The sequence below is a fragment of the Atractosteus spatula genome, chromosome 20, assembly GCF_055471065.1.
Source record: "Atractosteus spatula isolate fAtrSpa1 chromosome 20, fAtrSpa1.hap1, whole genome shotgun sequence".
In the NCBI taxonomy this organism is placed as follows: Eukaryota; Metazoa; Chordata; class Actinopteri; order Semionotiformes; family Lepisosteidae; genus Atractosteus; species Atractosteus spatula.
This window is the reverse complement of record NC_142725.1, coordinates 8,920,252-8,944,762: the sequence shown is the minus strand read 5'-3', so window position 1 is coordinate 8,944,762 and position 24,511 is coordinate 8,920,252. Positions and strand designations below refer to the sequence as shown.

General features: G+C 42.5%; 1 protein-coding gene across 2 annotated transcripts in view; it reads left to right on the top strand.

The window, feature by feature from the left end:
- The window catches only part of LOC148817486 (calmodulin-binding transcription activator 1-like), a 421,546-nt gene that overhangs the window by 22,064 nt on the left and 374,971 nt on the right, over positions 1–24,511 (top strand). For both annotated transcript variants that reach the window (XM_088937940.1, XM_088937938.1), the window contains exon 3: positions 4,594–4,712. In XM_088937940.1, coding sequence (XP_088794066.1) covers positions 4,594–4,712 — 119 coding nt within the window. The remainder of the gene's footprint in view (positions 1–4,593; positions 4,713–24,511) is intronic.

Sequence of the window (24,511 nt, the reverse complement as noted above, 5' to 3'; positions counted from 1 at the left end):
GATAAAGCCATGGTGGTAATGTAGTAAATATTACAGCATTTTTGTGGTGGGCATAATATGGTAATTATATTTTACAATTAAATTGCAATAATGCATTGTGCTTTAGTAATTAACATGACAAGACTTGCTGTTCTGCTGTTAAATATTATGGTGTTTTTTTGGACAGAACTATTATTTATTGTTAGACTCATTTTATTGTTGGAAGGTTGTTGGTTCAAATCCCGCGGCCAGCAGAGGAATCCTACTCCGTTGGGCCCCTGAGCAAGGGCCCTTAACCCCATCCGCTCCAGGGGCGCCGTATAAATGGCTGACCCTGCGCTCTGACCCCAAGCTTCTCTCCCTGTCTGTGTGTCTCATGGAGAGCAAGCTGGGGTCTGCGAAAAGACAAATTCCTAATACAAGAAATTGTTTATGGCCAATAAAGTGATCTTATATTATCAAAGCATTTTACAGGTAAAGAAGGTGGCATCTATATTTAAAATTTCGTTTTATTCTTCAGAGCATGAGAATGTAAAGATTGATTAAGGGGGATAGTAAAATTGATAAATGTCTTTTTATCTACTGCTCTTACTTTATTGAAGATGTATAACTGTAACTTTTTTAAAGCTAAATAGTTTTACTCTATCACATGTGAACACTTTCACCTTGAGTGGATCGGTGCTTGACTGCATTGAAAACACGCTACAATCATTTCTTGATTGGGTTCAAAGCTGTTGTGATGACAGTTAGTTGGGGGAAATTAGTAGATTATTTTATCCCAATAATATGATAAAAAACCGTATGATTTATTCACTATTTTTTGTTTAGTCTCGATACAAGTCCTGTGTTTCTTGGAAACATCCTCCATGTCTCCTGCCATGAGCACCAACATCTCCTAAATTGTTCTGAGCTGCCTACACTTGTTTTTGTTGTTTTAGATTGGACTTTTTTTTAGTTTAAGGTGACCTGTTTCTGACTTCCATTAAAGAATTCACTAACTTGCTAACTGCAGTTTTGTTACACCCGGGTCCTCCACTGAGCGATAAAATGAAAGTCAGTTGCATTTGAAAATGTTTTACAACTCGAAAAAGAGCTGTGGATAAGTGCAGAGGTTGGGTGAGGGTTTTTTCATTTCCCCCTTTGTTACTTGTTATGCTCGTATGTAGAACACAATTATACCTCACTGGGATGGGGGAATAAGCCATCAGGCCATGTGGTCAAAGCTGATGTCCTGGTGTCTTTCTAGAAACAGCTGGATGTGATCCTTGGTTCTATTAGATACGACAAACCTAATGAGCTGCTTGGACCTATTGCTCTCCTCTTGTTTGCAGGTTTCCTTGCAAACCCCTGATCCAAAGCAAACATTAGCAGCCGAAACCACGTTGGAATAACATGTTTTTGATCTCCTTTTCTACTGTCACCCTCCTCCCAAGATTTCACAGTTACCCCCTTTTGCCCGGAGAGGTCATCTTTGCTTTGCCGGGATGACATTCGAAAACACATCTTTTGTAAAAATGACTGTCCAACAAAAAAAAGATCAGCGAAGAAGAATTTTGTGCAGCAGGAGGAAAAACTTTGTTTTCGGCTGAGTGGATCGCGGTGCAGGAGACAGGTCCATAATCGGCATCAGACAGCAGACAGCAGAAACAATGGTGATTAAAATTTGACTCTCAAGCTGCAGTCTTGAGTGTCAGTGTAATTTAAAAGTCCTGGTCTGATGCAGAACAATGGAAGTAAATAGCAGCGCTTTGACTGGCCTGCCAAGCTGCTTGCTAATGGAGTTACTGTGGAGAGAAAGAATGAGAGCAGTGGAGGATGGGGAAATAGTGAACAAGGGAGGCAGAATGCCCCCTTTGAAAGATGTTGATTTACTGACCAGCTGCATTTTTCTACCATGCAACACGAATTTCTTATTTCCGTATAGCCAGTGCAGTCTCGCAGTAGTCATCAGGCAGCAGTTCTCTCAGTCCTGGTCTTGGTGTCAGGCATGCATATTGCCTGTGTGGGATAGCGGTCTACCATGTAAAGGTGTAGATTTCCGTATGAGCAGGCAGGCATGATTTTTCTTTTATTTCGGTTTGATAAGCATTCAAATGCACAGTAGAGGGATGTTATTTTTAAAACTGGAATGTGCCGGCATGCAGAGAAACAGCTTTAATACCCCAAACTGTTTACACACGGGGGGCCAAGCCCATCCAAACTGGGGACTGCAAAGCCGGCTGAGCTAGTTCAGGAACTGGAGACATTCTGGCAAGAACCCCTTCTCTGCTCATAGCCGAAGACCCCTTTTGGGGGTTTTGTGCCCCGAGGCTACTGGAGAAACAAGCTGTTCTGCCCCCAGCTGCCCTCATTGCCCCTGACGTTTTAGCATCAGGTTCAGGGTTCAGTACAATCATCTGTGGAAGATTATTGTGTAAAAGCAGTCGTTCTTAACCTCTGAAAAGTTTTATGTCCACTTCTGATTCCATTAGTGGTCCATGGATAGGGATCTGTTGGTCTCCAAGACTTCACTCCAATTCTAAGCTCTAGTTTAAATGCTAGCTTTTATACTGTGTGTCTGTAGGTTTGTTTGATACATATCTGTCTTTTAGCCTGTTTTATTCTTCTAGTACCCAATTGTTTTGAGAAAGTTAAAGAAACCATGTGACCTTCTATTACAGTATTTAACATTCAGTAACAAAGGACCTGAGGTTAAATTGGTGTATTTGCTGTCAAAGATCACTTGCACCCAATGCTGGTGTTTCTGCACAAACGCTTCAGCGTGCCCACGGAGCCTGGTGCAGGCGTGGTTCATCAGAGTGAGTCAGTACCAGGACCTCTGCTTCTCGTACAGGCAGAAGGCATCTCCTCGGGCTCAGGAGGCTGCACGGAGTTCGCTGAGCTTTGGGACTGGCAGTGTGGCGAGACGCTCTGTACACAATCTCCCAGTGTACGACATTATCCGATCTGAGCCGCAGTGTGGCGTTAGCTTGAGTTGCAGATTTTGTATTTGAATTGCCGTTGACTGTGATTTTAAAATATTTTTAAATGTTCTTGTAAACGTGTTAGACAACAATGAACGATTTAAATGTTCTTTTATAAACCATCAGAAAGTGTAATTCCTGTCTGTCCTTTCCTAGTTGTCAGTCTTTCCGTCTGTTTATTTAGAAGAATGAGAGTAACTTCTTCTTGCCTACTCCGGGATTGTAAGAGCACACACGATTTGCTGGGTTTATTTATAAATACATCCAGCAATGCTTGTTTACCTGCGTGTTTACTTTTGTAATTGGATGGTCTTGTACAGTTTCCTGCCTCACACCATGCTTCTTTTTCATTCTCCAGATATATCTTGGCATAACAGTGTTTGTTTAAACAGATTAGAAAGTAAATGTATTTATTTTGTGTAAGGCTGGTATTATGTGAAAAACAGTTCATTAAAATCTGCAGAATGTTTCTAAATGGGAAGGATTATCAGATGCGGGATATGTAGCGATACTATCAAGTTTCATATCTCCCTTCCCTGGAGACAACTGTAAAACATTTTTGGGGTGCCTTCAGATTTCTGAGCTTGCTCATTAAAATACGCTTTGTTTAGCTGGACATGGAAGAGTCATTTGCTCTAGAAAGTAAAGACTCTTAGGAAGAACAAGAACAGAATTTCCAAACCAAGTGCTGAGAACGGAGAGCTGTTGATGAGTTTCGCCTCTAAATGAAGGAAAAGAGACTAATATTGCTCCTCCAGTACATTCTTGTTGCTCCTATACTTTTTAAAGTGGTAGTGAAATAGAAACACATATTGGGACTACCTACTTCCAAATGACCCAATGTATAATTGCTTAAGAAGTTAGGAGTCCTTAATGGAATGGATTATCTATAAACTTGAGATGTACTGTACTTACACAAACAGCCCAGCTTTTTAATTGTGATTGAGCAGCACAGCTGAGTGGATTCCTGTGTTCCAATGGCTCGATGTAAATAATAATATCCTTACACTTACAAAGTGCTTTTCTGGACACTACACTCAATGAGCTTGAGGTAATAGGGATTCCCCTCCACCACCAGTGTGCAGCTTCCACATGGATGATGCGATGGCACACCAGCTATCAGTGGGGAGGAGAACAGAGTGAGGAAGCCAACTCATAGATGAGGGATATTATGAGGCCATGACTGATAAAGGCCAGGGGGACATTTGTCCAGGACACCAGGGTTAACACCCCTACTCTTTTCGAGAAACACTCTGGGATTTTTAACAACCATGTAGATCCAGGACCTTGGTCATAAGTCTCATCTGAAGGACAGCATAGTGGAGTCTTAAGACCCACACAGTCTGCAGGGTGAGCACCCCCTACTGGTCCCATTAACACCTGTTTCTGCAGCAACCTTAGCTTTCCCAGGAGGTCTCTCCTAGCCAGGCTCACACCTGCTTATCATCAGAGGGTTGCCAATTGTGACTTGCAGGGTGATATAGTTGCTGACAAAGATGTGTGGCTTTTCTGCTTCCCCTTTCACCACATGTGTGTCCTTCATGTTAGAGCACAGAGGGACTTGGCCATTCATCATACACCCTGTGTTTAGATATTTGATCTCCATTTGTCTTTGAATGGGTTTAATCTGTTTTGCTCTCTTCATTTTCAGATGATCATGGAAACAGTAACGGCAGTCATGTGAAAATATTCCTACCCAAAAAGCTGCTTGAATGTCTACCAAAATGCTCGTCGCTGCCGAAGGAGAGACACAGATGGAACACCAATGAGGTAAAGCAAGCCATGTGCCCTGCACAGGAAGTGATGAAGCAGCTTGCCTTGCTAGATTGCTGGAGAGTGATGCTGTCCATTTACAGAATGGGGTGTGGCTGTTAACCTTAGAGTTTCCTGCTCAGCCAGGCAGCTAAGCCAGTGGCAGATTGTTTTATATGGAGAAGACTTACAAATTCTCTTATCTTTTTTCTATAAACTGCCTGCAATGGAATTCCTGTCTGCTCTTCCCTAGTTGTCTGCATGTCTGCCTGTTTATCTATAAGGATGAGGGTCTCTTTTTCACTCCTACTGTGTGATAAGTAATCGCACCAGTAACTACCACGCTGGTCTGTCTTGGGCTTTTTGTGCAGCAGTGCACTCAAGTTAAACATTCAAATGCAAGTTTCTGCTCAAGGTTTTTTTTGGCTAAATTGTTATGAAGTGCTTCCCATTTGTGCCTCTCTTTTTATATATACTTCGGCTTAGCTCTTCCTTTATCCTGCTATTGAAAATACAGAAACACCTTTACCTGTCTGTCTGCCAGCCTATCTGTGTGTTTTTCTCTGCTTGACAGGACCAGTGGCAAGTCTAGGAGTTTCTAACTGTTTAAGGACAAGGCGGTGTTAAAGTTAGAGACCTTGAGATCTTTACCCTTGGTTCTTCGGCTTGAGTACTGAAGTTAATGTTATTTACTTTTTACATATAAGACATCATTTTCTTATTGATTTAAGTTGAATCCTTTTTATATATTTTGACAATTTTCCATGGTCAAGCTATTGCAGATCTAAATACACAGAAAACACTCTTGTCTATGTCTTTTCTATGAGGTAGAAAAATACTGTTATAATTTTTTTTGTGTGTGGGATATGTTATGCAGTTGATAAAATATTGAGGCTGCTTGTTGATTTTATTAATAATTGAGCTGTCATGCAGTAGTCAAGATGATGTACGAAGGTTTGGAAGTGGGCTACCTCATATCAAGTCATGCAACATTTGAGAAAGTAATATTTTGCATTTTGGGTGTTTTCTTTTTGGAAAAGTGCTAAATAATATCTGTCTTATAAGCAGGTATGTTACTAAACTGTAATATTAAGCTTTATGTGTTTTAGTTGACATGCAAGAAAGCAAATATCTTGTGTTTTCTATGACACTTGCTTGGACACTGAAGGCTGTGTTGTAGCGAACAAAGAAAGTCCAGAAGGTATAAACTGTAACCTTTTTCTCGTACATAAAGTTAAAATTAACTTCATTGCGTGTTGGTCCTGGAAATCACACAGGCAGCTTGGTCCTCCTGCTTGACCTAAAAGCTGTCTGTTTTAAATGAGCTCTTTTTCCTTTTTTTTTTTCAACCAATATCATTTGCTTTTCAGCACACCTATCATTTAATGGAACTGAGACAGTGTCTTTCTTTATTTTCAGGTTTTATTTCTAGTTCACATACATTCTGCTTTGCGATATTGCACGTTTCACTGGGACTTGCAGGAGATTGGAACTAAACATTATTTAGCTGCTTAAAGCTGGAGGGATTTTAGCTGATTGCTATTGCGAAGTTTCTCCAAGGAAATTCATAAGCTGCTGGAGAAAGCATTGCATTTTTAATACAATTGATCCCAATGAAGCACACGTGGTTCTGGCGCATTAACCGACAGGCAGTTGTGTCATCAGAGGATAGGAAGCAAAGAAAGCAACTCATTTTATAATTTAAAAATAAATCTTAACAGTGTTCCTCCTGTTTTAATTAATACGAGTCTCCTTAAGAACTTTTTAAAGGGGCAGAACCTAGACTGCAGAAATAGGGAGAATCACTTCCCTTAGCAGATAAACATGCTCAGCGCACCCTTAATTGTGGCTGCAGTACCTGTCATTTTTGTGTCATTTTTCTCTTTGCAATGGATGCAGCGTGAAAAATCTGTAAACCTTTTTCTAGGGGTTTATTCTGGATGGCGTTTTGAGCGCTTGCTTTAGGTTCTTTCCGCAGCGACAAGCTTTCCGATGGGATTGTTGTGTTAAAGCAATGACTGGCGTTGCCGGGATGTTGGAGATTTTGGGGAAAGCACCCCTCCGTCTCCACGGCACTGGTAAACCCAGAGTCTTGTTCTTCCCTCCTGTCCCTTCAGCTTTTCACAGAGCTGCAGCCCGACATCTATCCGTGTGAAAAAAAAAGCAACCGGTGCTTCACTCCTGATTTTAAAAAGCTGCATCTGAGGGCTCCCCCCTTACCAGAGTAACTTGTCTCAGAACAGTTCTCCAGCAATCAGCAGAACGTTCCCCACATGGCCAGAGAACAGGAGTCTGCAGCTCCTTCAGCTGCCTAACATGCGTACTTTAACTGGCTCTGCAGCTCGTTTTCCTGATGTGACCTGAGCTACATTGCAACTAAAAGGATGTCATAGACTGTTAAATAAATAAACATAAGAGTTTAGAAGTAGGCAGTGTTTTCTACAGAAGACTGGGTGACATATATTTACTGGCAAACGTCTTGAAATACTTTTTCATCATATGAAACAGAAATGACTTTGGTATTTGACAGCCGAGACCTATAGAATTGGGTATAGTCCTTGAAGACCCTAGTGCTGTATTGTGTATATGGTGTCCTAGTATATGTACAGTATTGCAGTTGTTACACCTGACTCAGGGTTGCCAGAGACTGGAATTATTATGTGTCAGTTTATCTTCTCTGTAATATGTGATAATCCTTCAAATATTCACGACATCTAAGAGTATTTCTGTTGTTTAAACCAAGGGGCAACATTCTGTATTCATTTTTAACCTGCATATTCTTCACTAGAGAAGTTAATCTTCCATTAAAGCAAGGATTTTTCTTTCATGCTCGTCATGTAGATATCACTGAAGATATGACTCATAGAGGGCCTGCTGAGAAGAATTAAGGACTTTTTTTTGCAAAGGATTGTGTGACTTAGTGGAAATGACATAATTTATATTGTTCGTAAGAGTTTTGCATGTTTATTGATTTCGAATGTTTCTTGATTTTTGGTTAAATTGTGACATTTTCACAGGCAGTACAGTTGCGGGCAGCACCAAGTCTCCGTTATCTTCAGCACATGTAATACAGTTTATTTGGCAGTTAACATTAGTGCAAGCAAAAGCTCTATCATACAGTTCTCATTGTATGCTAAAAAAAGCAGCTAAAAACTCAAAAGTGAAAGAATGCAAATGTAAGGGACAAAAAGATTGAAAAAGTATTTGATTATATTTTGAGTGGTATGTGAAACTGGAGTTGGAATTTTCTTTGTATTAAATGATACTTGCTTTTTAGACAACAGCCAGTATTCTTAAGCTTTTACACAACAGAGAGACATTTTATTTAAAAAAGCATAAATGTAGATATAAATGTAACAAATGGCTTTGGTTCACATTGCCTTTGTACAGGTACATTGTCAGGCATGAACAGAAGAATGACTGAAGGTGGGGAAGGAAGGTAGAGAGCTTATCTCTTATTATTTTTTTTATTTTTTCAATTCCCTGGCGAGCGTTTAATGGGGGAAAGTGTGCAGGAATACATTTCAAGCATTTACTGGAAAATTAGATAAACTGATCTGGACAAAATACTGAACCGGGCTGCAAGGGAGGGGACAGTTTCGAGCTCCAGAGCTGGTGATATGTATGCAGGCTGCGCCCTGCTCTTAAATTGCCAAAGCGAGATTAAAACGGGAATCTGGGGCAGCACTTGACAATTTATTTAGCAGGCACGGCTGTGACTGTTAATTTTTTAAATAAACAAGAAAGAAAGCAAACTCGCAGTACAGGAGAAAAGGAAATCTTGGGTCCAAAAATGTAAAAACCTGACTTGTCTTAAAGGACTGCTCTTCGGTTCGATTGTGACACACAATATCTGAGCAAGGTGATTGGCATGTATGATTATAGCACATGTTAAATACTGCTCTCTCCCCATTTTATATTTAGGGATGGACAATACTTTGATTTCAGTGACTGGGATGAATGTTGGGCTATATATTTTCATTTTTCAAAGCTTCACACAAACCTGTAGGTTTTTATTCATAAACATGCTGTACATCAAATCTACCTTTCAGAACAGCACCTTGTTACAATTTCACTTTTGTTTCACAGCGTGCAGTCCTGTGGTTTTTGTTGGGTGATCTGTGACTTTGAGGACATTGAGTGTGGTGTTTTTTATTTTGACACCAGCGATCCATGAAACTCGTCACTTAATATCCCGTATTCTTTTCTTTGTGTCTTTAAGCATGCTTTAATGGAAAACGAATAAAATGGCTGATAACAGATTTCAGTTCAGTTTCTGTCCTCCTGATGGAGAGCTTAAACATTCGTCGCAGGATGGCACCTCTGGAACAGTGCTCAAATAAGCACACGTTGAGGTGTGTGACCCCAGGTCCAAGCCCTGGGCTATGGCACTAGCTGACTGTGACTGAGATTCCCCAAGCAGTACGCAATTGTCTGAGCACCAGATAGGATTAGTCTGCTAGGGCTCTGTCGGATCACAGCGAGTTCTGCAGCATCCTGGGCACTTATAATTGGCGTGTGTGAGGGCTGCCTATTTCCTCCAGTGGTACGAGGTCACCTTCCAGGGACGTGTTAAAAGACAAGAAGCTTGAAGGTGGGCAGATCGGGGGAGTTGGCCGACAGTTCTTCACTCTCCCCCGTGTGCGCTCGCAGTGTTTGTAGGTGCGAGCCGAGAAGTGAAAACCACACAGCTGGCTACTCAAAATCAAGCGGGTAGAACCAAAAATAATTGGCAATTCTACGTTTTAAAAAATGGATTTCAGGCTTTATAATGCATTGTAGCCTTCTGCCATTTTACTGATGAGGAGTGTGAATTTAAGGGATAAAGCAGAGAAATGCCAAGGTTAGGAGGATATAAAACCCTCCTGGAGGAAGAAGCTAAGAACGCTATTCAGGTCAAAACCAGCTGGTTTTCTTTCCTGAATGCCCCGTCAATATGACCTCTATTTTACTGGACAGTCCTGTTGAGATTAAAATCTCTTTTAGGAAGGACACCACACCGGGAAGGCATTAATGCTTTATCCTTTCCAAGATCAAACAGACCTTGCTGTCGAACTCCTCAAAGTAAAACAGTAAGGGCTCTGAAACTCAGTTGCACCCACAGAATGGCACTGCTTAAGATGTATGAACCTATCTCGACCAGGTCATGGTCATTAAAACAACTCATCTCCAGTCTTTTTCTGTAAACTGGGAATATTACGAGTTGATACATTTCATTTTGCACTCCCAAAGAGCTGTCAGGAGAGCCTTACACAGGAGAAGGAATGAAAAGCTATATATTCACAACTTAAAATGGCTCTGTGCAATTTGTATAGTAGTGTATCATAATATATGTTACAATTTGGGAGGACTACTGGGTAACTGAGCTGTACCTGCCTAGCCCTTTATAATTATGATCTGAGCTGCATTTGAACCTGGGACCTCAAGAGAAGAAAGACTGAGAAGGTAATTCTGTTTGAGACTTAGACCTTAATGTGCAGTGGGTCCATCAGCTCCTTACAAATTGTTTTTATTGTTTCCTGCATGAGTCATCCCAAGTCTGTCCCGAGCTGAACTGGAGCTGAACTAGTGCGTGAATGTTCTTTGAGTCAGACTCACAATGGGATCCTACAATTTTAATGCCTTGTCACCAGGAATAATCTTCTTTGTTTAACACTGCAAGAGGACAGTATATTTCAGTTCTTAACCAGAAATCTGAGGACACCGTGTGCTCTTTGACGGGTCTTGTGGAATCACACTGACTTCAATCTGAATGCCTTTGTGTCAGGGTTACAGCAGGTAGTTCTCCGGGGACCCTGTGCATAGCACAGAGGCAAACAATCCGAAATCGTAATCCAGAAGCAAGGTCGAGAGGCGAAGCTAGAGATCCGTTAACCAGAAAGGGCGCGAGACAAACCGAGAAGACAATCCGAAAGGCGAAATCCGAGAGACGAGATCAAAAGGGAAAAGTTGAGTCCAAAAACCAAGAAATCCAGCAAGAAAATAATCCGCACTAGAAAACTCTAAAGGAGGCTTTTCAATAGTGAGCAAGGTTTGACGCGTGAGGGGACTTTAAACAGTGAAGGGAGAGGAACGTGGTTGGATAATTGGCTCAGGAGTGAGACTCTGTGGAATCTGGTGCCTGTGGGAATGTGATGGGCTCAGTCAGGAATGGGAGCGTGAAACAGTGGGTTTGGGAATGGAATGGGGTTTGCGAGGGCGAGTGCGAGACGTGACACCTTAGTCATGAACATCCTTAGAAGGGCAGCTCGGATCCTCACACATGTGGACCAGTTTGATGAAGGGCTGTAAGAATGAAACCTGTAAGTCAGGCTGTTGTATTCCTTAGTCAAACCTACAGCACCACCTCAGCTCAGGTTCCAGTCTGTTCTGTCACATGGGGAAATTAGGGAACAGGAAGTATCTGGGAAAAGAAGCGTAGCTTGTTTGCCGGTCAGTGTTCGGTCTGTTCAGTTCTGTGTTGTTGTTTTTTTTGTGTTCAATTCCAGTTTTAGGGAAAAATAAAATAAGTTAGTTCTCTTGGAACTTGTCTGACCGCCCTCAGGAGGAAGGAATTTTTCCCAGCGTGTTTATTTTTGCCTGCGCAGAAGCAACAGTTTTTGTGTGAAGTAAGTAAGCAGTCAGATGCAATCTCACTCTCCTGTTTTCCATGATCTGCCCATATACACTATAGTAGTAAAAATACATACGTCAAACATCACATACAGTACTTAATCCCCTGGGTTAGCAAAGATGTCTAGTAATTGAAGAAAGAACTTAAGGGTATTTAATAAAGAGGCAGGGTTGGAATAGCACTTTGAGGCTCTTGCAGTGTGTGGTGTGCAGGATGGCTGGCTTTCTGGATGGACACGTCCTGGGAGAGCTCATCTGGGAGCGCTGTGGGCTGGTGGAGCACCTTGAGTCCGAGATCTGCGGGCTTGAGACCCAGCTGCCCCGTTTTCCCAGGATTTTTCCAAGTATTCCTCTAATTTAGCTCTAATGTACAGTAGCCCACTGACAGATCTGGGCATTGGCAGCCTGGAGGAAATGGGAGGGCTTATGGAGACCCACTCCTGGAATCAGGATGGGTATACTGCAAAAACAGAGTGGTAAAGGCTCACAGCTCTTTCATTCCTAACACAGCAAAGTCCAGGAAAATATGGCCTGGATTAATGGTTTAATGGAAATATTAAGGAAAACGAAAGAAGGAAGAGAGGACTGCAGGTAGCATAAAAAGTGTCCTCAACTTTTGGAGATTAGTATATAAATATACAATAGCAGTTGAAAAAGCATATTTGATTTGTCAAGGAGACAGAAAAATTATGGTACCGGGGGAAAACAATCATGTAAAGCTTGGTTTTCAGTGCCACAGTTGTAAAAGAACAGTAAATGTAGGAGTAGATAGTTTTTTTTAAATAATAGGGGAGTAATAATAGGAGGTAATAAGGATATAGTTCATATGCTCAATGAATATTTCACAGAGATGGCAATAATATGCCCTGTACTATTGAACAAGCTCTAGCAGTACAGGGTAATTTCAGCAGGTTCTAGAGGGGCTGGGATGGTTGAAATAAATTGCTGGTGGCCTGAAGGCATTTTCACAGTTGCACTAAAGAAAATGGGGATTGTTATTCATAGACCCCCAGCTGGGATATTCCATCTCTCACTTGGAGTGGGAGCAGTACCCACAGATTGGAGAATCACAGATGTAACACCAATCGACATAGACAGGACCGAACCAGGAAATCCACAGACCGATCACTGGCTTCTCTTACTGGTAGAGATACAGAAATTAGGGTTAGAGCTAAATTAGACGAGTATTTGGGAAAAAAATGGGTATTTTATGAGCCAACCAACATGAGATTAGAAAGGGAAGGTCTTGTTTAACTTGATAGAATTCTTCTGACAAAAACAAGAACATTAAATAAAACTATATTCATGCAAGTAATGTCCAAGACGTACAGTATTTATTACCTACTGTATTGTAATGATATATTTTAGCATGACAAGGATATGCTGATGCCATCATATAGCATAGCATGTATTTCATTACTCCAAAGACCTACAGATATAAATAGATGTAATCTGAACTGTCCAAATTTCCACCTCAAATAAAGAATTTTCCCACTCCCCTCGATTCCCCTTACAGGCTGTTTGCCTGGGCTAGATTTTGTGAATGATATAGTGAACCAGAGTCATTTGTTGTTGCTTTTTTGTAAAAAAAAGGGATCATCAGTTCGAATGAAAAGTGCTACGCCCATGTAAACTCTTCGCCAGCTCTGCCATCACCAACTTTGATCCTCGAGTGGTACAATTTAGGGCGCAATGTCTTTACGATGTAGAGTGTTGCAATCTAGTTCTGTTTCAATCACCAACAGTTTAATACATGGGGAAAAGAGTTAAACTCTTCCAATTAAGCTTTAAGCCAGGATTAGGGATACCTGTTTTACATGATTATTGAAATGCTGAAAGCGAGATACTAATTCCGTATTGTGTTGCTGCTATGGAAAACAACAAAGCATGGATTAGGAACGGGGATGAACAATGGAGCGATCTTGGTATTAAGTACAGAACAAACTTTTCTTTCCTCTTACAAAACAATCCCCCTGAAAAAAAAAAGCCTCTAAAAAAGGCAGCAGCTCCAGAGTCTGGTATAATAAGTGTGTACGTACAGATTATAAACTAAAGCAGCTGAGAGAAGAAAGCGATGGAGCCGCACGGAGGGGGAGAGAAATGGAGGAGTTTTGCCTCTCTCTTGAGGGCAGGAGGAGTTATTACAGTCTGGATCAATTAGGATGAGCCGTTCCCCTATCGTCGCTGCGGGAGAGAGAGAGGCCACTGAAGTCCTTTTCTTTGTGAATCCTGCGCTCTTCAAGGGGACCACGTCTGCGTCTGATATCGGGAGTGAGAGAAAGGAAGAGTAAAAAAAACGGAGATGATTAGACTAATACTTGGCAGCTGAAGAGGCCTTTTCTAATATATTCTCCGAGAAGCTATTTTTCAGAAGTCGCCAATTTATTTTTGCTGCGCTTATCAAAGCAGAAGACTCCACCATCTGAGTTATGCAATACAAGAATAAGCGAAACAGAGAGAGAGGGATGTCTTAGCTTGTAGCCACAGCATCTTGAGAGAATCCGCTCCCGTTAAGCATAAACTGAGCTTTTTTTCATCCTTATTGTCCGTCTGAATATTCGCTCAGGACTGCCGATGTATTGCCTGATCATGGCTACAATTCTGTTTTTATACAAGCAGTGCAGCCTGACTTATATTTTTCCCCCAATCCATTCTCACAGTCCTTTATCACATGTGTGACAATCTAAGCTGATTTTCTATCGATATTCCTGACCAGTGACATTCAGAATGAAGTCAGTGTGATTCCAGATACCCTGTTGCACTGCCTCTGTGGGTACCGCTGCTGCGTACTCCATCCATCCATATTCTGACCTCTTCCTCCAGTTCAGGGTGTGAGACACAGACACAGATACTTGCTGCCACTCTGTCCTCTGAAGCTCCAGGCCTTGCCAGGCTGGTGAATTAACCTCACTCCTTCGCAAGTAACTCTCTATCAGAGCCAGGTGCCAGGGGTAGTTTCCTCAAAGCGTGACCCTTCTTTTTTGTACATGATTGTATTAATTTTAATGTTTAAAGTATCCATCTTTTTTTCCATCACACAAAAAAAAAGAACCAGTCAGATGGTCAGAACTAATGTTTTTTTTTATCTGCTCGAGTAACTTGTTGATCAAAGAGTTTAAAGTTGTGTTAAACACATCTGTGTGCACTCAGAAGAGCTTAATAAAATAAAACAAATGATACAGGTTACTAAATACAACCTTCAGACACAGTATAATCCATACTTAATCGAGAATATAAAGGTAATGTAGGGGATTCTCACAGATAAATGTGTTGCTAACACACCATGCTTATTGCTTATTGATAAAACATCATTTAAAATCCCTAACTGAAGTATGACCCCCTGCCATGCACTGTGCTCATCCCCAAGCTCTGGCTGGAAAGCAGACGTGAGCTGGATATGACATTAATATTTCCAAGCAATTTCAGTTTGCATCTGAAGATTAATGTAATTGTATTTCTTTAGGTTTTCAAACAGTTCCTAGTGGTGAGGTCAGGCAATGATTTGACCTGTGGTAGATTATATTAGTTTTTGACTACACTTTGCTTTCCTCGTTCAGAGTAACCGAGTGCCAAGATGTAGGTGGTAATATTTGCAATTTTTTTCTCCCCAGTCATGCAAAGGGAGCAGACTGTGATTATTCCCTCTGTGTATTTCCAGAACTGCTTACAAAAAGAAACATTGCATGAGGCTCACGCATCTGTTCGAAGTGCATTACAATAAAAGGCAGAAGACTTTTTATTGCTCTAGGAGAAAAAAGCATCCCAGTAGTTTTCATAGGGACCTAGTCTTCAGCACCATTATGCTGTAAAAGGTTTCTAAATTATGAACTGTGAGTCTGAAGTCTGGAAGTGTTAGAATGGAAAAAAAAACACCATTATACGTGTCTGCAGTTTAGATCTTCCTGTCGTTTAAGTAAGTTGCTTTCTTTTAAAACAACTTCCTTATCAGAATTGCCAGTTGTTTCAAGCCTGTTTTGTCTTCTAGATTTCAAGATGTCCGGTTTTAATCGCATCTGGCAGCAATGAAAGTCCTCTAGGCTTGTTGTTTAGCCAGATTCTGTTTTTCGCCACATGCTTTGTCATTCAAATCACAGTTGTTGCTGAGCCATTGATCCCAGAGTTTGGAGCTGGATTACAGCCCCTGTCGGCAGACCCACACCCCTTCTTCTCGGAGAGCCTGAAGATCTACTCGAGCTTCTCTTTTCACACCCAAGCCATTTCAGTGGTACGCTGTACTCAGACCTTTGGGTTCCCCGAAGACCATCCTGATCGCTGGGATTAAGCGTTCTTGTAAGGATTAGAATGGTGCTGATTAAAATGATTTAATTCTTCAAACTGGAGAACAGGTGCTTGATTTCTAAAGATTTTATTTTAATGCATTCCCCCTCTTGTGGAAAGAAATTAAGTAGACCTATTCAGTTGTCAATAGTGGAAAGAATTCTTTTGCACAGGCCTGTGCTTTGAGATTTTGCCTAATCGAACACCAGGCTGTTTTTGATTGAAACGTTTATTTTAATTTGAGCCCGTACTGTAGCTGGGATGTCTTTCGTAGTTCTGTTTAATTAAATGTACTCACCTTGGAAGATAAATATTTGAGGGAATGTTCATTGTCTACTGAGATCACCTACTCAGGGCAATCAGTGGAAAAGAAAGCTCTTTTTCTCTTAATGGAAAAGCTAAATCATCGCAATCGGAATTGTTCAGTTCCGTCTCCGGAAGTTCAATCCGAATAATAAAATAATCGGTTCTTAGATGGACAGCTCGGCTTGACTGAGCCCTGAACTGGTGACCCCCCATTTGCGTTATTTGCCTATACAGCAGAACTGTGCTTTTATCTTCAAACAGACCATTATGTTAAATAGTCAGGAGGCAATACTTAGTTTTACATGTACTTACTGCAGGCTGTACTGAATGGAAGCTTCTCCAGTTACCTCAGTGGATTTTTAAACGGCAACAATAATTTAAAAATAGCTGACATCCTCTTGAAAAGAGGCATTTAAAGAGACACTGGGGCCAGCAGGGAGCTTAATAATTACAGGATCCATGATTTTGGACCCATTTTTCCATGTTTGTTTTTGTATGCGCACCGTGTGCCAAAACCAGCAGATCCCGATGCTCAGTTCGGAGCTTGTGTTGTGTCCGTTTCGCTTCCCGGCGGGCGGCCCCTGCGTCGTACGCAGGCAGAGCTGCCTGGATCTCTTTTCGTTTCTTCTCCCAGACTCCGTAGCGCTGATGCAGGGGTTTCCAGTATATTCTGGTGACGCAGGTGCCTGTTCATAATTACCTGACCTCTATTTTAACAGACACAGGTCACTAGGCCTCCTGTGGGAACTTCTAAATTGAACCCAGCTTGTGTGCCTTCGATTTTTTTTTTCTTTGCTCTTTTTTCCCCCCCTCCCCTTCCTCTTTTCCTTTTTTCCTTCTGTCTTGTGTTCACTGAGGTGCGAAGTGAATCAGAGACGGAGGCATGGATTTCTACCTTTTTCATGCAACGGAGAGGTCAGGCCTCTGTGAGCCCGTGTTGTAATGGACCCAGGGCTTGCTTACTAGATAAAAGAAAAGAAAAGTCCTGATTGCTGCTCAAGGCCGTTATGCGCATGCATGCCTCAGTGGATTGTTGGGAGCTTAATATTTACATGATTGTGTAAGTAAATGCCAGCTCGCTTTGCAGCCTAGTGGGATCAAATTACTCCGGAGTTATCCAGGGCAGCAGTATTATTCCATTATACTGAATCAACCAGTGATTGTCTTTGTGATTGTCAGTAATCCTTGCTGCTTACCTCATCCTGCCACAGCAGTGATAAAGAAGGGAGCCCTGGGAAGACAAGCCAGCCCCTTCGTGCTGGGACGCGGTGGCTGGAGAAGGTTGAGGAATTCGTTAGGACAGCTGTTTCTGTTGCATCTTCACATGAACTATATATATTAAAGGAACAAGTAATAGGTTAATTCCATGCTGAAAAAAAGGAGAAAGAGAACACAACGTTTCGGCCGTGGAGCCTTCTTCAGGCTCTTCAGGAGCCTTCTTCTCACGCCTGAAGAAGGCTCCACGGCCGAAACGTTGTGTTCTCTTCTTTTTTTCAGCATGGAATAAACCTATTTCTTGTTCCTTTGCAGCCTACGCATGCTGACGCAGCTGCCCACCTGAACTACATATATATATATTAAAATTTGGCTGTGCAGAACGTTACACTACCGATCCGACATCTCACTCTCACGCTAGCTCTCCTCAACTGTCCTTGAGCTCCCCAGTTCTTCCTGGTTTTCTCCTTCGCCTTCTGGCGCCAAAACTATAACAGCCGGGTGACTCCTACAACTTAGGGAAATGGGGTAGAGCCATCTGATGGACTATTACTTGTAATTCCAAATAATACTTAGACAGTTATTTATATATACATATATCACTTTACTACAGTTTCCTTCTCCAGCCCATCTTGAATACGTGGTCCTGCTGGATACTCCTGTGAAATATCCAGAACCCTGCAGCTGAAACGGTCTTCCGATTCATCTCGGTTTTTAAAAACCCGTCCGCCAAAGATTTCCTTGGCTTTTGTAGGCATCCAGCAGGTAATGTCTAAGACCTAAAGAGACCGTCGTAAGTGCAGTGAACCGCCTCCATCCTCAGCTGGCTCAGACCTCGTTTCCCTTGTTTTGTCATGAACTCGCGCTGCAGAGTAGCTGGCCTGGCGCTCCGGGAAAAGGAATTCTATCCCCGAGAATTAGCGTTTGTTCCGGTGTGTCTAGACACTGCGGTCCCTTTAAAGTGTAGAGTAATACGATTTGATCGGAGGCTGCGAGTGTTGATACATTCGCAGAGCAGAGCTGGGGAAATACAGAGCAAAGCTGCCTGACTGTTTGTAAACAGCAGTGCAGATGTCTCGTGCCAGCTTGTGAAGAATGGCAGTGTGGTCTGTTCTACTCAATAGCTGTAAGTGGGATCATTAGTTACAATACAGTAATTTATTGAATGGTATTTCCTATCTGTTAAGACTGAATCGCAGACAATAAATTATATTTATAATAGGTATGTACTTTCCATTTTATGCGACTATGAACACAGTAATTTACATCTTCAGACACTTACCAGACTTGCAAAGGTTTTTCCAGTACAGATTTTGCCCTTTTTTATTTGACAGTGAATTTCAAAACAAATAAAATACAGTATTCCACTTTGTCTTTTTTCAGACGTGCTCTTTTACCGTTTAGTTCTCAGACAAGAGCCTTTTTTTCTGGAGCATAAATCCTTCATTTGATATGTTTATTTCCCATTGTGATTTCATGCATGCCCGCGGAGTAACTCAAACACAAGGCTTTCTGGTACTGTGTGTGCTGGCTTAGGCAGGCCTAGGATTAAATGGGAGGAACAGAAGGTCAGGGCTGTTGTATTCCAGCTACCGACTCGCTGACAAGGTTAGCTGCAGTAAGTTAACAAGCAGCCGCAAAATAAAACCTAATTTGTGTCTGCCTCCTCCGTTTCTGGGGCAGACTCTGGAGGTCTTCTCCGTGTAGTCAAGAAACCCCTTCCTCTGCAAGGCCTTCCTCAGACAGCCCGCAGCTGTGTACAGACAGCAAAGCCCCAGGTCAGAAAAATAAAGCAAAGGCAGAAGGCATTCCTTCACAGGGAATGGAAGAAAAGCTACCAAGCTGTGGCCGGAGGTGTTGATTCGGCGAGATTCATCAAGAAGCTATCTCAGGATTTCCTTTGGATCAATCACAGGCGATCAGGCGTCTTGTTGTTCGAAACTCTTCTGTGTTTCTAGATGCCTTTTTCAGTGCAAGGCTTTGGTCCTTAAAGGTCCTTTGGAAGTGAAGAGGGGGAGCAGGGATTCTCCCTGGGCTCTGCTTGGATCCCAGCCCGTCTTTGGCTGCGGTCTGTGACGGACAGCTCCAGACACTGCGCCTGGCCTCTCCGGAAGTGGCTCGTTATCTGATCACACCCCTTTTAATTGTCAAACTCCCCCGGGAAGCTACAATTGCAATGACCTTGCCAGACTGCTTGCTGAGAAAGTATGGAGGACTTTCTTTTATTGCTTGGGTCTCTTTAACTTTGGTATATGCAAATGTGAGTCTGTATGAATAGGAATATATGTGCGTGTTTATATATATATGTGTGTGATCAGATTATGGATGTGTGCTTAATATCATTTTAAAGTTTTTTTATAGCATATTCAAGATTTTCAGTGTCTGGATTTTTCAACATATTCAGTGGATGACACTATGCTACAGTAAGCATTTCTGCCTTGCAGTGCTGGGGCTGTGGGTTCAGTTCCTGACTTAGGGTGCTATCTGTGTGTAGATTGTAGGGTCTCCCCATGCCCATAGTCCAGAGACATACGGGTGGGATAATTGGCCCTGGTGCGAGTGTATCTGTGTCTGTGTGTGCCCTACAATGGCCTGGAGTCCTGGCCAGTGTGTACCCTGCCTTGTGCCGTTTGAATTTGGAAGAAGTGTTTAGAAAATGGATGGATGTTTTTTTTTTAGCACATTCAGTATTCAGACTTTTATAGATTGACTAGAGGTGAAACCAAGTGAATACCTTTCTTTACTTCTTAGCATATGAGAAGATACTGTATAAGATCGGTCTGTCGAGCACTGCTTAAGTAGTCAAATCTGAGTACCCTTAATATAGGAAAAAATGATTGGGAATTGCATATTAATTTTTGGCATGCTGGAGCTGTACACCTATTGGGAATAGAGATATGTAAAATGTCTTTTTATTTGAAAAGGGAGGGAGTGCGTATAAATAATGTATAAACACAATCGCAGTCAGCAGCTCTGTGCCCGTTTCCCAGTGGGGCCTTTTTGGCTTGTGACTTTCTGAAGGAAGAGCCACCTGCGGCAGGCGTCCCTCAAGCCAGAGGAACATCTTCCATCTCCCAGCCTTTGCCTTTCTTTCTCAATGATATTCATAAGTTCACATTCTCTGGGAAAAATAGCAAAGTTGGCTCTGGGTTTTTAAATTGCTGCGTGCTGGTGCACACACAAATGCTGTGAGTCTGTTACAGAAACCTTATAACCCTCTGAGGCTGGGATTCCTAATCTTTGTTAATTTGTAAAATATTGATGTAACCCAACCTGACAGAATCCAGAAGTATTGATAGAATCCGTTGTTTCACCGTATGGATTTTTCTGTTTGATTGTAACGGTTTTTGAATTTAAACCCACTTTTTACCTTGTTTAGTGTTATAAATGGTCAAGTATCGAGCCTATTCTCTGTTGCTATCTACAGTTAGAGGCCTTGCACTCTGACATCCTCATGTGTACTGTAAGGATGAGGGTGCTTTCATGTTATTGCTTAACCGGTAGAAAACCTAAAATAATTGTCGCTTGCTTTAGTACAGGGCTGTCCAGAGCACCTACCCCGGTTTATAGAACTTTTGGGATTTTTGTTCTTGCATCTGCTTGATTGAGTTAGTTATTTGTTTAACTGGACAAATCAAACCTTATTTCCAGGTCCTAAACTGTTGTTATGGAAAACATATTGACAAAAACTGTATGATTATTAAGAGTGCTGGACATCCCTGTTCTAGTGGTTGTTTTTGTAATAGTGAAATCTGCATCAAACATATTTTTTCTAGTTGGAAAAAGTGAAACATCTGGCATGTTCCAAGGTCAGACCTGAGGCGTAGGATTTCGGAAAGGAATCCTTACTTTCTTGTTGAAAAATACAGATTCTCAGATGTTTTACAGCAGTGCTTATGGATGTGGTTTGTCAGACTACAGTGGGGTTCTCCAACCCCAGTCCTGGAGACCCCCCAGTCCAGACAGTCTTATAGGTCACCAGTTTCTAAAGATTGGGAGGACATGTACCTTAAGACAAAATATTAAATAATCATGTTTAGTGAAGAGAGCTCTGGTCCTTGAGGCCTGCAGCATGCTCAAATGTTGCTCTCAAGTGGTCCATTGCTTAATTTAACAAAACACCTGCTTAACTGATCAAAGCCACTCCTTGATAACTATTAACTGTTCCTTAATGTTAAGGTGATCTACAAACCCTGCTGGGCTGGGGTTCTCCAACAGCAGGGTTAAAAGCCCTGGACAATGGAATTGAGAGATTTCCCTTGACAGTGGGACATTTACAGTAGGTGGTGCTGAACCGAGACAGACACTTGCGCGGGGCGCGGAATGAGGCCAGATCCCTGCTTGTCAGCGGGGCGAGAGCAGGGGAAGGCAGGGGCAGGAGAAGCAGGCCGAGCTGCTGATCAGCGGGCAGCTCCAGGCTCAAAGAGAGAAGCCAGCAGGGCGATGCCTGCAGGTGGACTGTGCCTCCGTTTGGCGTGAGTTTGGCGAAACGGGCGTCTCTCGGTGAAAGAACGCGTCGATGAATCACAAGAATGGGCTTTTTGGAAGCCGACAACATTGCAGCCAGGGCTTTAAAAGCGATGAAAACAATTAAGAATTTTGTTTGCTGGAGGGATGATTAATCTGAAATATTTTTAAAAGCAACGCCTCATCGTTTTCAAGCCTCACGCCTCTACTAGTTTCTGTGCAGGTTTGTGCACGTTGTGGAGTCTAAGCCTTCAAAATGATCTAAAAATGGTTTCAGACAGTGACTTCTGCAACTTCTACGACTGTGACTTCTCTCCCTTCTTCTTCGCCAAGGCTAGAAGCCCACAGCAAGAGAAACACGATCCGTCAGGAGCACAAGTTCTGCCTCAGTAGTAGGCAGCAATACAAAAATGCTTGCCTATCTTTTATGCATATATAAGTACATGCATAAATAGATATTTTGTTTGACAAACAATACTGGTTTGTAATTGCTGAGCTCTGGCTTTCGATGCAAAGACAGAGAGCTTTGCGCGTTTGTTTTTGTCTCGGCTTGTCCTGCTAAGATAAATGCGCAGCTCAGAGGAGAAGTCTTAATTGGAGACACTGAAGTTTTTCTCCTTCCTCTCTCATTTTTTTTTTCCTTTCATTTCACGCTTCTGAGCCAGTAACCGCCGAGAAGCGTTCCGGCGCTTGTGAAGGCTGAGGGGATGCGGACGCCTCCATCCCGGCCGTTTCTAATTGCCCGCCGGCTTCGTCTGCGGGTTTTTCTTACTAAACCCTAAAGGTCGAGGGTGTCAAAACCTGCCGGCGCGGCCTGGGCTTACCGGCTTTGTCTCTGCGCCTTTCATTAAACCTATGCCTCTGTCTCCCCTGCCCCCCCCCACACCCCGTCCTTTCACAGAACCTTGAGGCTTCATTAAAATTCTGCGGAGGCTCCCCCGCTCGAAATTTCTGTGTTTGCGAGGAAATCCGCGGCTGTGGCAGCTCTCTCCGCTGTTCCGCGGCCGGACATTTCTCAAAGTCATGTTTACATAATTAGCGAACGTTCCGGGAGGCTCAGCAAATTCAAACAATGAAAAGGTTACTCTCCCACCCCCCCCCCTCTCCTCTGGTCTCCCCCTGCACCGGCCTCCTGCTTGGGGATGATGCTGTTTGCAAGACAGCACCGTCCTCTCTCTCGAACTCCTCCGAAGATCTATGCCAGACAACCACTGAGCACCCTAAACCAGTAGGGTGTAAATAACCTTTTCCACCTGGTGGAGCTCCACTGGCTTCCGCAGCGCGTTGGCTCGGGGTTCGTGTGCAATCTCGCCGTTGATCCGTGACAGCTGAATACATGATATGGATGAGTACGGAGAGCATTGCAGGAGAATGCGTCTGTGGTGGTTCCTTTGCGTGTGTGCGTGTAAGTGTGTGTGTGTGTGTTAGAGCTGCAGTCAGTATTCATTTAGCTCCACAATTAGCTAGAAAGGTAAATTCATTAACTCCGTATGGCTGTAGGTGGCAAGTAAATTCAGAGGCCCCCATGCTGCTGGGAAATATAGCCTCTTTCCAGATCAGTGGCTACGGAGCTGTGTGAGAGCAAATGAGAAGTAAGGGGACTGGCTTTCACAAGAGTGTACTGTGAAAACGTCACTGTTTTTAAATACACGGGAGCTGAACAGCTACTGTTAATTATTGCAAATTGACTCGACTTATCAAGACAGTACAGTCTGCCACTCATTATAATTTTTTTTTCTCCTCTGTTCCATTTCACCAGCTATTTCCAGATTTGCGCGGTTTGTGTCTTTAAAGGTAAAGCGACCTGCATGGATGAAAGATGTGATGTAACACAGAGCCGAGCTGAGAACGTCTCCCATCGCTGCTGCTGGAACAGTAGTTTCTGGGGATGTGTGGTTATTGTGGGGCGACTAGTACTTGTTTTAATCACAGACTTCCCACACTGTGCAGTGTGACCATGTGGTTGTCAACTGTGGACTTCAGTGGTGGCTTAATGCCAAGACAGAACATCTGCGTGTAAAATGCTTGTAGTGATACTGTATTCTAGCCGTTTCACAAGCATGAGGCCACAGCTGCCAGTGTCTGTAGGTTCTCTTCATACTGTAGGTCGGCTTTGAAGGACTAATGAGCACTACTTCTGAAACTTTAATTATTGACAATAACCAGTCTATTTCCTTGTTAATAATGCTATTTAGTGCTATTTATTTTCTCTATTGTGCTTGTAATGTGTAAGAAATATGAAAAGCCAGGATTGAGCCTGTTCAAGTTGCCCAAAGAGGGATTCTGCTGTCTCCTGGGTTAATGTCAATTATCGGGGTACCCCCTGTCGCCCAGAAGCTGCCTTGCTGTACAGTACACAGCATGCAAGAGGTTTGTGATCTGCCGAAACAGAATAAGCACACGAGTGTAATTATGCACTGAGCACACAATATTAAATCTAATAGTGTGAGGGGTTAGTGTTCATATGCAGAGTGTTTTAGGATGTACCTCTCAGTAGACCTTTAAATTAGAATAATTAAAAGGTTCTGCCTAATCCACAACCGGTGTCTCATTTCAAGACTTCATTGAAAGACTGGATAGGACCAGTGTGTGATGCCTGCAGTATATTCACACACCCAAGACGGCTTTTAAAAAAATGAAAGAGTTTCAGTAACCATGACTCACAGCCAGCCTTCTTATCAGACCTAAAAAATAGCCTCTGTGAAAACTTCAGGCTCACTTTCCGGAAAGATACCGCTGTAGACTGAGGACAATATTGCATAAAGCACTGGAAACGAGCTAGAGGGTACCATTCAAGGATTCAATGCTGTCTACATTGGACAACTTAATTGGATTGGAAAACAAATCTAGATGTACAGACTATCTTAGATTCACAAACCTGCACATAAAAGGAGATTAAACTGAACCAGGAAGTTCCTGAACCAGCGATGGAGCTTCTG